Source organism: Anser brachyrhynchus, assembly GCF_964034855.1.
Source record: "Anser brachyrhynchus genome assembly, chromosome: Z".
NCBI classification, from domain to species: domain Eukaryota; kingdom Metazoa; phylum Chordata; class Aves; order Anseriformes; family Anatidae; genus Anser; species Anser brachyrhynchus.
The window spans coordinates 72134978-72146937 of record NC_137697.1 but is presented as its reverse complement, the minus strand read 5'-3'; the positions used below and the strand labels follow the sequence as shown (position 1 = coordinate 72146937).

The 11960-nt window shown below is 36.8% G+C and overlaps 1 protein-coding gene across 8 annotated transcripts in view; it reads left to right on the top strand.

Annotated features, from left to right (window-relative positions):
- Positions 1-11960, top strand: part of SSBP2 (single stranded DNA binding protein 2) — a 193765-nt gene that overhangs the window by 133319 nt on the left and 48486 nt on the right. For all 8 annotated transcript variants that reach the window (XM_080574063.1, XM_080574062.1, XM_080574061.1 and 5 more), the window contains one exon: positions 9920-9979. In XM_080574063.1, coding sequence (XP_080430189.1) covers positions 9920-9979 — 60 coding nt within the window. The remainder of the gene's footprint in view (positions 1-9919; positions 9980-11960) is intronic.

The following is an 11960-nucleotide window of genomic DNA, read 5'->3' as shown; positions in this document are numbered from 1 at the left end:
TTTCGTATGGGTCTATACAATTGATGTTAGTAAAAAAAAAAAAAAAGTTCTTGTATCTTTGCAATCTGTGATGCTTGTAAATGTATCCACCCACCCCAGTGCATGAAATTATGCATATGTCTCTACGTCTTTGCAGAATTGAGATATGTGCCTTTTTGCCCTTCTCAGTATCACATTGCATCTTAAAATATTTAAAAAATTAATTTGATTTCTTAGACTATGTGGGTGTGGTATAACATCTAAAAAGATCTCCATGTAGTTTGTGTTTTTTCCTTCTTGTTCGTTCGTTTTCTCTAAATGCCAGAAAGAAAGTCAACTTCTAAAAAGATAGAGGTGTCTGACATCTGCTGGCTTTGATAATTCCATCCTGCAGTTGTGGTAATGGTTTTGCTGCTCGTAACTGCTAGAACAAATTAAAACTGCTCAGCTTGAGTAGCTAAATAAGCTTTGAGTCCACACTTCCCCACCTCCCCGTCCACATGCACAATTTCAAGCAGCCGCAGACCCGCCGCTAGCTGTGGGGTAGGGAGGGAAGGGAGGGAAATAGTTATTTACCTCGGGGGTCTGCTCTGAACTTTTAGCATCTTGCCCTTAATGCCAGTTCTCTGTTCATGGGGTAAATGTCACAAATTTAAGGGGACTGACCATCCACCCAAACTGGTCATCTAGTTGCTGCTGAAGTGTACTTAAAGGTAGAGGAGGGATTGTTACTTGTATGTAGTGCTTCCTTCTGCTGAGGTTAATTCAGCTCCTGTCGTAGTCTGGTTGTTGTAGTCTTTACATGAGCCACAAGTGCCTAGGTTTTAAACCCTTGGAAGAAGATAATGCATTTAGCTTCAAAATACTATGTTTATTAAAAATAACAGCAGGAATAACAAACTCCAGCTTGTCATTTTCAAAGTTCCAAAAAATCAGTTGTGTATCATAGTCAGGGGTGACTAGAAGGTTCACTGAATCTAAGGGAAGTCTCCAGCTCACTGAGCTGTGTGCATGTCTGAATTAAAAAAGCATGGTTTGCTTATCTGTTTTAGAAGGGTGATACTTGATCTTTCAGTTTTAGCTTAAATCATGTTTGAAATATTTTATTTTTTGTAATTTAATAAGAACTGGTCAAAACTATTAACCTGATTTAAAATGTATAGTTAGTAGCCTATTTTAAAATGTGTTTCTTTCAAAACTGCCATTATATACCATGTGCATAATTTAGCCTTTCTCTTCTGCTTGCTAAGTCTTTGTGAGCACAAGATAATGGTGCTTCCCACAAAGTCAGATAGATGTAATGACAGTACCATTCCTAAAGATCATCCATCATCAGAATCAGTTTTATTTACTTTCTTAAATTTCTGGAGAAGTAGCTTGGCCAGGAGGCAGATCCTGCTGCTCAGATCACAGAGAGATGTTTGGCTGGGGACAAAAGGAACGTATTTTTAAGAGGATTTTTTTTTCTCTCATTTTTCTATGCAGAGTGTGGAAGTTATATATTCAAAGTTTTGTGGTATTCTTTCATATGGTAGAATGAGTCCTGTATTTATTGGCTAGGGATAAGGCATTCTTTTTGTTTGAAATGCTCGTGTTGTTCTGGTTATAACTTTTGGAACCTTATATGTGGAAAAACAGAGGTCCATGGAAGGCTTTTAATTTTTATTTTTTATTTTTATTATTATTTTTTTAAAATTAGTCTATACTCTGAATTAAATCAAAGCTGTTAATGTTGCAATTTATACGTTGCCAGACCATGTTAGGCTGTTCTTACAAAATAAAAATCACAGAAACCATTTTTATGGGGATCTTCATCTGAAGTACAGAGAAGAACCTGCTCATGAAAATGGATATGGTCATCAAAAAAGACTAGCATAAGGAGACATCCTGTCTTTATGCTGAGAAGCTTACATGATTTTATCTGAAACAGTGTAGATGAAAACAATTCTTTTGATTTATACTTGTAGATTACAAGATATGCAGTGTGTAACCCCAGTTTCAGCTCCAGAATACTTTAGCAAAATACAAAACAAAGACCTCTAACACTGTATCAGCCTTTTGCAGAGCAAAAGAGGACAAGAGGGTTTGTCTAATTAACAGTAAAATGCAATTGAATTGGAAAATAATTTCTGTTAAGAATTTATGATAGCCTGTCTGAGCTTCATAGAGGATAAGTTACATGTTTATGCTTATCAGCAGACTGTGCCAGCACAAGTGTGTCATTCTGAGAGCTAATTTAGTATGGTCCTGGTTGGAATTAAAATGTGTTAATCAGGAAAACGTCTTAAACACTGCGGTGACTGTCATTGCCAATGAAGATGTCCACAAAAAATGCAGAGAAAACTAAATAAATGAAATATATGAATTGTAAACTAACTTGGATAAATTCTTCACACATATTTTATGGTTCATTACTGTACTTTTTAAGAGGACAAAACCTTATATTTTATAATGGAAGCACTCACATCAGTGGTAGTTGTAAAGTACCTCTAAATCATTCTATAAAATGCAGGAGTCTTAAGGAGATATATTAAAACATTACTTCATAATATTTTTTCAATACTGATACCATAATAAGGAAATTAAATAAAATCATCAAGTAGTCTTATTTTCATACTATAAATAGTTAAATGATGTTAGTTGTTTTAACCAAGAACAGAATTTGAAAACCAAAAAAGTGAATATGAATCATAGTTTCAGAGACATAATACAAAACTTGGCAATTGAATTATTTTTTTAACAGGAGGTGAGAACAAAGGTTTTTGTTTTGTTTCACTTTTTCCATTTTACCTAAACTGTATGCCATGCATTTGAACTTTTAATTAATATATTAAGGGATTTGACCTCTAAGAGAATTCACATCTGATTTCTGATTGTGATGCTAGTAACTTGGACCCTTTTATTACACCTGCTCATCAAGTAACAGCACAATTAAATTAAAATAGTTTATCATAGCATGGGCACAAATAACAGTTGTGATTCCATTTGTAGTTTCTAGTGATGAGTAGAAATTCAAGTTTGTGCTGATTATGGTGACTGAATTATGCAAACCAATTAGAACCATTTCAGTCCTTTTCTATACCAAGTGCTTAAAACTGTGTTTTTCACCTTGTATTTTTTAATTCGTGATGTGCTCTTTTTATGTTTTTAAGAGGAGTTCTCCAGTTAGGAATAAATACTTTCAGCCAATCATGGTGCTGAGGTTGGCATGTGTCACACTCAGCAAGTAGCCCCACCACAAACCAGTCAGCCCCAGAGGGGGTATTTGGGCCAGCTGAGACAGATTAAACTACTGCTCCTCTTTCTCCAGTTGGCTTAAATGCATTTATTTAAAACAGAATGGTGATGTGCTTTAAAAATATACCTTTCATCCTGCTTTGACCAGAGATCTGCATATTCTCTCAGGTTGGAACAAACCTTTTAATACACCGAGCTGGGAAGATGTTAATGTGACCCTAGAGGAGTGTTGTTATTTTAAGCCACCCTAACTGAAAAAGATTTTTATTTTTTTTCATGCCATGTAGACAAGTTTCTCCTGTTCAAGCATTATTCATTCCATTTTATGCCCCTCAGAGAAACAGCCCTTGCTTTGTTCGCTGTCATTTTGTCTCTTGGTATTTTTACTGTTAGCAGATATGTGCAACCCCACCATCACTCATGCCCAGTAACTGCAGTAATTCCTTTTGAACTACGTTTACTTGTTTTCCTGATGTGTGTTTGTTTGTTATGTGAAATCGTACTATGCAGTATAATAAAGCATAGGATATCATATAATATGCATATATTGGAACAGATACAGATATTTATGGTAAATTCAACCTCATTAAGCTAGGAACAAGAATTGAAATGTGAGCAATATTGAGGATTAGTTATTTGAAGGTGGATTATTGAAAAATTTGCAATTTATGTGGAACAATAAGTGGTCGATAAATATAACTGAGTAAAAAGGATAACAAATGTCAATGCAAAAAAAAAAAAAACAACCAACCACAGCTTAGCTATATTTGGAAGCAAATTATATTCCCAATTTTTGGAAGGGAAGTAAATTTAAACAAGCAGATTTCTTGAAACCTGTGGTAGCATCTTTTAAGATCATGTATTCCACTAGTCTTAAGTACGTGAAAACTAAAATGCATCATATTGTAGAGTCACATAAACAACAAAAGGAAGACACAGTAAGAATTATACAATTGGCATGGAAACATGCTGGCTTCTATGCATTTATGTCATCAACTTCCCTGTGGATATTTTTTTCTGAAATCATTTTTCCTGAATATCAGAACCAGAATGTGGGCTGTGAGACTGGTGTCTGATGCTTCAACATCATTTGACTTCGCTACTAGAAACTTATTATCTGCTTGTCCCCTTGATTTCCCAGAGATTAAGAAAAATAGTATTTTACAAAATTTTTATGTTGTATACTCACACACACACACATATACACATGCACACACAACTAGCAAAATGTTATTAAATATGCAGTTTATAAGCTATCCTTTACTCTTTCTGTACACCACTGGATTTTTTTGTTTAGCAGAAAGATAAAATACTAGAATTTGTGCCACCATCATTAAAATTCTCAAACTTCTTTTTAAATGTTTTAAATAATTTGACATGAGTAAGAGCAAAGAGTTTTCTAAATTTAACATTTCAAATCTTGATTTTATTTTGTGTAGTATTCCTCCTTGTTCAGCATTCCATTTACATTCAGTTGATAAATATATATGTTCTGTTGTGACTGCACAGGAGGTTTTTTCTATACCACACTTCTTTTTCACTCAGTTTAGAAAGTTTCTGCTTATATGCATTTGATCTCAGCTGCTTGACAACAGTCTTCAGCATGCAATTTTTCATACCAAATTATTGAATTTTATAACTGAAAGCAGTAATTACAATATACTGGAGTTCACAGATGTGTTCAGTAAGCTGATTTCCAAACATGTTTGCCATACTCTTTCGGTATTTCCGTAACTTGTGTGACCCATTTCCAAATGCTGGTGGCACCTCCACCTAGGGCTGTCTTCTCAGTTGTGGCTTAGGTAAGACACTCTTGCCTTATTTTTTGTGTTTTTTGTTTTGTTTTGTTTTGTTTTCTTCATGTTCTTTCATTTTGGTTTGGTTTATTTTGGGCTTTTTGTTCTTTTTCTTAATACATCACTGAAGTTATGTGCCAGTTCCTGAACCCCATTTGAGAAGTTAATTGTAGCTAAGGGTAGTGTGTGAAGGCATTGTTTATATCTTCTCATACTCCGTCTAATGTCCCTGTTGTGAATTCAAGCAACTTGAAGGTTGCATTAGTTACTGTAAACCCTTGAGAGCCATTCCTGAATCTGGAAATTACTGTTGAAAGGAGCCACTCCAGTAAAATTATTTTTCCTTCGGCAGATCAGGTTCTTGAGAGCTTATATATTCAGATACACTGCTCAAGCTTTCCCATATACTAAGCAAGATCTGGCTATGAGATGACATATATGTTACTGCACCCTTCTGCACAGAGAGGGTTCTAGGAGATATGTCTTTTGGCCCTCTGTCTTCTTCCTACCTGACAGCAAAAGTTGGTATCGCATTATTAAATCATAATTCTTTGGATTTAATTATTTATATTTTTGCCTTTCTTATTTTTTAATAGTCATGTGTCTATAATCCTTTTTTACCAGAGAGACGGAGGAAATCCCCTTGTAATCTGTGCATTGTTGACAGCCGTCTTACTCCTTGTGAGCTGGGATAAGCAAGGAAGAGTTTGATTCATTGATGTGATTCCTAACCAATCTCTTTTGCTGAACTCTTGTGACAAATCAGGAGTCTGTCTTGCAGTGAATTTAGTACAGAGGACCGCAAAAGGTTTTAGACTATCAAGATGCTGAATTGTGAGTTGACACAAGTCTGGGTTAGCAGGCAGAAATGCCTGCCTGTCTTCAGCACACAAAGAATTTATTTTTTGTGTTCACAAATCAAGCATCACATGCACCAATTTAAAGTTGATGGTCACTCTTTTTAACTTAGTGCATGTACTTTGAACCCATTATTTATATATATGGATATATATGCTGCAATATCTCTAAGAGAAGGGGATGAAAGAGTTGTGGGAATTCAAGGAAGGAATGCTACTAACTGTCAGAAATGAAGGCTAGCATCGTTCCTCCATAAACTGCTGTCATTTCAAGCAACACTCAACAATGAAGTAGAACCAGTTAAGAGACTGATTCCTAATTACAAAGGATGTAGTGAAACACCACATATGACAAAAAAAAAAAGCCGGCTGCTTGAACTCTAGTCTTTTAGAATGCCTTAATGCCTCGTGTGTGTCATACTTGAAAAAAATAAATTTTTCCTAATGTAATGAAAAGTTGTTCATATTTAACATATTTTCATTAAAATATTTGACAGAATTTCTGTTGTGTCTTGGTAGAGCTTTTTATGGGCAAACATGATAATGATGGAAAGGGAGAAAGTTAATAACACAAAAATTAAACTATTTATTTTTTTCTTTTGGTAGTAGAATTTTTTGTGGTAACCTTAGGTACTAAATGCTGATCCAAAACAGAGTAAAATTTTTTAGAATTGTCTTTGAAGATGAGTATCTCACCACTTTCTGCAATGCTATATAACACGTTATTGACACATACTCACCGAAATATTACTTCTCGTGGGCTTGTTAGTTGTTTATATATTTTCCTGCCCATAGAGTACCATCTTCAAGTACAGTATTTATATCCAAGGATAATCAAGAACTACAAGAGCTCTCTGAAATTAAGTCATTCATTGCTCTTCTACTTGGGTTCAGTTGCTTAAAGAATGGGAGAAGGTTTAAACATTTCCACAAATATACTTAAGAGAAATGTATAGATATATTTACAGTAAGTAAAATTTCTTTTAAGATAGAGTTGTATTGAAGAGGCTCCTATAGTTAGTCATTATTATGCAATGAACTAACAAATCATTTAAGAACAGATGCACTGGCTCTCAAGTAAACGTTTGATTTGATGCCTGCATAACAGTGCATCGAGAAAAAAGGTGACTTACTATATTATTTCAGAGAAGAATCTTATATTTAATCTGTAAGGTTTGTATTAAATAGTTATTAAATAGACTTGAGACCTTACAAATCTACTCAATGCAAATTACAAATGCAAATCTACTCAATTATCTGAAGTAGCTACTGACCTCAGGGATGCAGCAAACTAAAAAAAAAAGGATTATGATTCATAGAATCATAGAATGGTTTGGGTTGGAAGGGACCTTAAAGACCATCTAGTTCCAACCCCCCTGGGACATCTCCCACCAGACCAGGTTGCCCAAGGCCCCATCCAGCCTGGCCTTGAACACCTCCAGGGATGGGGCATCCACAGCTTCTCTGAATCACCTGTTCCAGTGCCTCACCACCCTCTGAGTGAATAATTTCTTCCTTATATCTAATCTAAATCTACCCTTTTTTAGTTTTAAAACATTATTCCTTGTTCATAGGATAACAGGGACTACACTCCCTGACAAAAGTCCTCTCAGGCCTGCCCAGGTCCCTCTGGATGGCATCCCTTCCCTCTGGTGTGTTGACCGCACCACACAGCTCGGTGTCATTGGCAAACGTGCTGAGGATGCACTCGGTCCCACTGCCCATGTCACTGACGAAGATGTTATGTTAAACAGTGCCGGTCCCAAATTGTCACACATTGGAGACAATGTGAGTCACAATGTGAAAATAAAATTGTGACTTTGTACGACTGCTGTTTCAGCACTTTTAGTAAAGTTTAGCTTCCTATACAGAGAATATTTTTTAGATATTTGTACAAAATGAATATGAAGGTAACCTGTTGGGAAATGAAGGGACAAGTAGGCTTCCATCCTACTTGACTGGAAATCTGAAAGGTGAAAGAGAAGATGTTCTGCGAATAATGCGCTCATTATGCACTAATATTGGTAGTGCTATTCTACATTGAAGTATGGTTGATTTGCAAGACATTACTGATTTCCCTTTTACAAGGTGTACAGCTGTAAATAAACTGTAAATAAGGTATCATTCGATGAATATAATGAGCCAAATGCACTCAACTAGAGCTGCTGCGCTCCATAGAATGCAATTGGTTGACCTTTAAGGAAATTGTTGAAATTCTAATTGCCTCGCACTTCTACTGCTTTACAAAGATCCTTATGTTTACAGCCTTCACCACATGCACAAATGTTTTTTTTCTGTTTCTTTCTCATCATAGAATCTCACCATCAAATAGAGGGCGTGAAGAAGCCTCCATCTTCTATAGCACATTTCAAATGCCCTTTTTATTAATGTAATCTTTTCCCAATTGTCATTTAACTTTTCTTCTCCAATTTATAAACCATCTGTATTTTAAATTGCTTCCTACTATCTATTTCAAACATGTTTATATAGAAGATTATTACAACTTTCATCTTATTCTGACATGTGAAAAGTTCAGTTGATTTTTCTTCCGCAGATCAGTGGAAAATACTGTTGCTAATTATTAGTAACAATTATAATTATGCTGCTAGTTATGTCTATTATTATTACATGCATTACTTATACTGATGATCACTAGCATTGTATTTTATAGCACAGTGCAGCTGACACAGCTCAAATATGCCAGTCATTCATGAAATGGTGATACTGAGCGCAGACTTTCGGTGACCCGCTCATGGACCTTAACTACAACTGACTATATTATTCCTGTCTACGTGCATTTGTTTCTTTTCCAAGAGCCTAAGAGTGGGATTGTGCAGTAGGTTATTTGTCATAAGAGATTTCTCCTGGAATGTGCCATGCAACTCCTTTCTTTCATATCCCTCCTTTCTCTGATGACTGCTAGGCAGTGTTACAAACAGGAACAAGCTCTTGTTTCATGATAGGCAGTGGCACATCATTTTTGCTTTCCCAGTGCCTAACAATTTAGGCATAGAAGACAATAAGATAATATATTAGTAAAAGTTTTGTGGGGACATCTTATGGAAAGATTTTTTTTCTCCAGCTCTTGAAGGAACCAGTCTTTTTTGTCCCTATTTTCACAGTCAAAGCATACTTCTAGCTCTTCATTTTCTTCTGAAGTTATAGGTATGTTTGCTTGCCAAAATGATCCTCTTCATCATCTGTTTAGTCAGATGTTTGTGCTTTCTTCCTGCTAATCTCCCTGCTTTTTAGATTTCTAGATTACTGTCACACTTTGAGATGGAATAAGTAGATGTTAAATGTATTTGCTTGTAGTGCCATTTGTATATCATTTATTTATGGTCTTAGTTTAAGGGACTGCCCTTGTTTCTGGGCTACAAGGTAGTATAGAAGCCAAGAACCAGTAGAAGCTTAGAGTACAGGATTAGTGCATATGTGGTTTTGGTAGAGGAAAAGTTGTACTGAGTGTGGAGTTGTGTATGGAGGGATGGGAGGAGCGGATACATTGAGTCAATGTGGTTCATATAAACCGCTGAAGTTCTAGATATTAGTGACATAAACTTGAAATCTGTGCCCTCACAGGTTGAGTCTTGTATGATACTTTACTGTATTATTATGAAAAACTGAAGGGAAATTATTTGTGAATTATTATGCTGGTGCTTAGCTCTTGAGTCTTTCAAGAACATTTTGCTTTTGTATTCCAGGGTTCTTACCTCTCCCCCTTCTGTAGTGAGAGGATTAGATGTGTGATAACATGAGCTAAATAGTTTATTATTCTTTACAGTTAATGCATTAAATTGTTTATATTCTGCATTCACAGTAGCTGCAACAGAACTTTAAGTAATGTGTCTTGCTACAAGCACTCAGTAAGAATATCTAAATTTATTAAGCTGTGCTAAAGATGGAATAATCTACTGCAGGCTCTGTGAAAGTATTTAAGCTGGATGTTTGAGGTTTGAGCATGGCACAGGCCATATACCTAACGACTCAATGTAGTATTTACAAGCTAAGTTGAATTATTTAGCTTTTTTTTTTTTTTTTTTTTTGTAGCCTTTCATGTCCCCTCGGTACCCTGGAGGTCCAAGACCACCTTTAAGAATACCCAATCAGGTAAGAAAGAATTTATCACTGGTGCACACTTGTGGTCCCAGTCATGGTGCAGTGCTGGGAGCGAGGAGCATTGTTCCATTGGCCACCAATGTCCCTGGCACATGTCTCAATGTCCCTCTCCACTGCATTTTGTCTGACCATTAGTAGACACACTGTGCCACTGTAAGCTCACTTTTCTGTGCTGAATGAGTGCACACACCTCAAAATTTATCATGCTCTCAGCCTGTCTACAGAGGGAGAGTGTCGTTGCCTTGTAGAGAGCTGCATTAACCTCGGCCAGGCTTTGCTGCCCGCTGAGATGAAGGCAAAGCATCTCCATAGCTGTTACGTTCTCTAAACTTTCCTACCAACATTATGCAGTTACCTCTGAGAATTGCTTTACTTAATCCTACATAAAATACATCACTCCCTCCTATTCTTTGTGGTATGCGTAAAGTATATTTACTTCACAGTAAACATGGGGATGATCAGTGAGAATCAGTTACCAAGTGCATTATGCCTCTTACAGGCACTCTGAGGACTTTATAAAAGCATCAGATTCCCACTTTTCTCTCGTCTCCACCAAAGGGTATGCATGCTAGTGTAACAAGAATGAGTAATGAGCTGCTGTTCATCGGCAGAGACCTTTATTGGCCCATCTGTGAAAAGATGGTTCTGGAAACAGCATTTGTATTTTAAGTTCTTAGTGCAGACAGAAGAGGAGAAAATGGATGTCAGCAGTTGAAATGTTAGTGATAAGCAGACAGAAAAATATCAGTGGAACTCTGAAAGAAAAACGGGGTCATTTGCAAGATTGGGAAAGGTTGATAAGAAGGCTGTAATATCTTTTTTGTGAAACCTAGTCTTCCAGGACTGCCTTTGACTTATCGATGAGGAGGCTATTCTATTCCCCTCTAGTTCCTGTCTGTTTTTTATATCTGTGTGTCACAGTGAGTGCTTGGCTTGAGCACTGGCACAATATTGCCAGGAAGTTGAACTTCAGATTTCAGTGAGATGGACATTTCAGGCTGCAACACTTCTTCAGATGTTCCACTTAGTGATGATGTTTGAGAGGAGGTTAAGTTAACTGTAGCATAGCTTCTTTGTCAGGAGAGAAATGGGTGACTTAAAATTAACATTGTGGAAATAGTCATCAGGGGGCAATACAAGTGCAATGCCATCCATTCAGAGTGCCCAGTTAAATGTTTGTTACAGCGTACTGTAATTCAGTACAAGGCATCTTCCTGATTTTTGCACCTTTCAGTAAGCCATTTTCATCTTAGCCAAAGGTACACTAGAGTTTGGGTGTCGCTTATTCTTTTGTTTCTGTTTCTGTGTTTCTGAGCTGTGCAAATACTGACGGGTAGAAGCTGGATGTGGCAAATGCTGTAAAACTGCTGCCAACCTCCAGCTTTAGTTTCAGAAGCATTTTTGTCTGCACATTCCGACATTTTCAGTGTAGAGATGTAACATAATGTTTGTGGATTGCAGCTCTTGCAATTCATTTGCATCCTGCTGCGTTCGTGAGTTACTGCTCTGAGCAACACTACCCTTATTTGAGTTATAGCATGGATGAACAGCGTGTGGAAATAATGAACTACTGTAACGCAGCTTTAACACTGACATTTTGGTTACAAGGAAGCAAGTAAACATCAGAGTTAAACTCCCACCCTAACTATAACTCCATCCCTCAACACATAGCCGTAGGGATTGTATTTTGGGCAAGCAGGTGTGATGCAGGGCATACCCAGCTCATCCAGTGCTGTGTAGGGGTATCCAAGCTGGACCTGGGCTCCACAGCAAGGAGCATTACTAAATACTGAGTGCCACACCGAGTGTCCCAGGGCTGCCTCCAGGGCTCCATCGTGCCCTGCAAGATCGAGTCCTGCAATAGTATTGACTATGTGTGAATAGCCACATCTCTGTGTATTTTATGTGTTGTTCTTACGCATCATCCTGACTCTGAGCCACTGAAGTAAATGTAAAACTCAGATTTAAATGA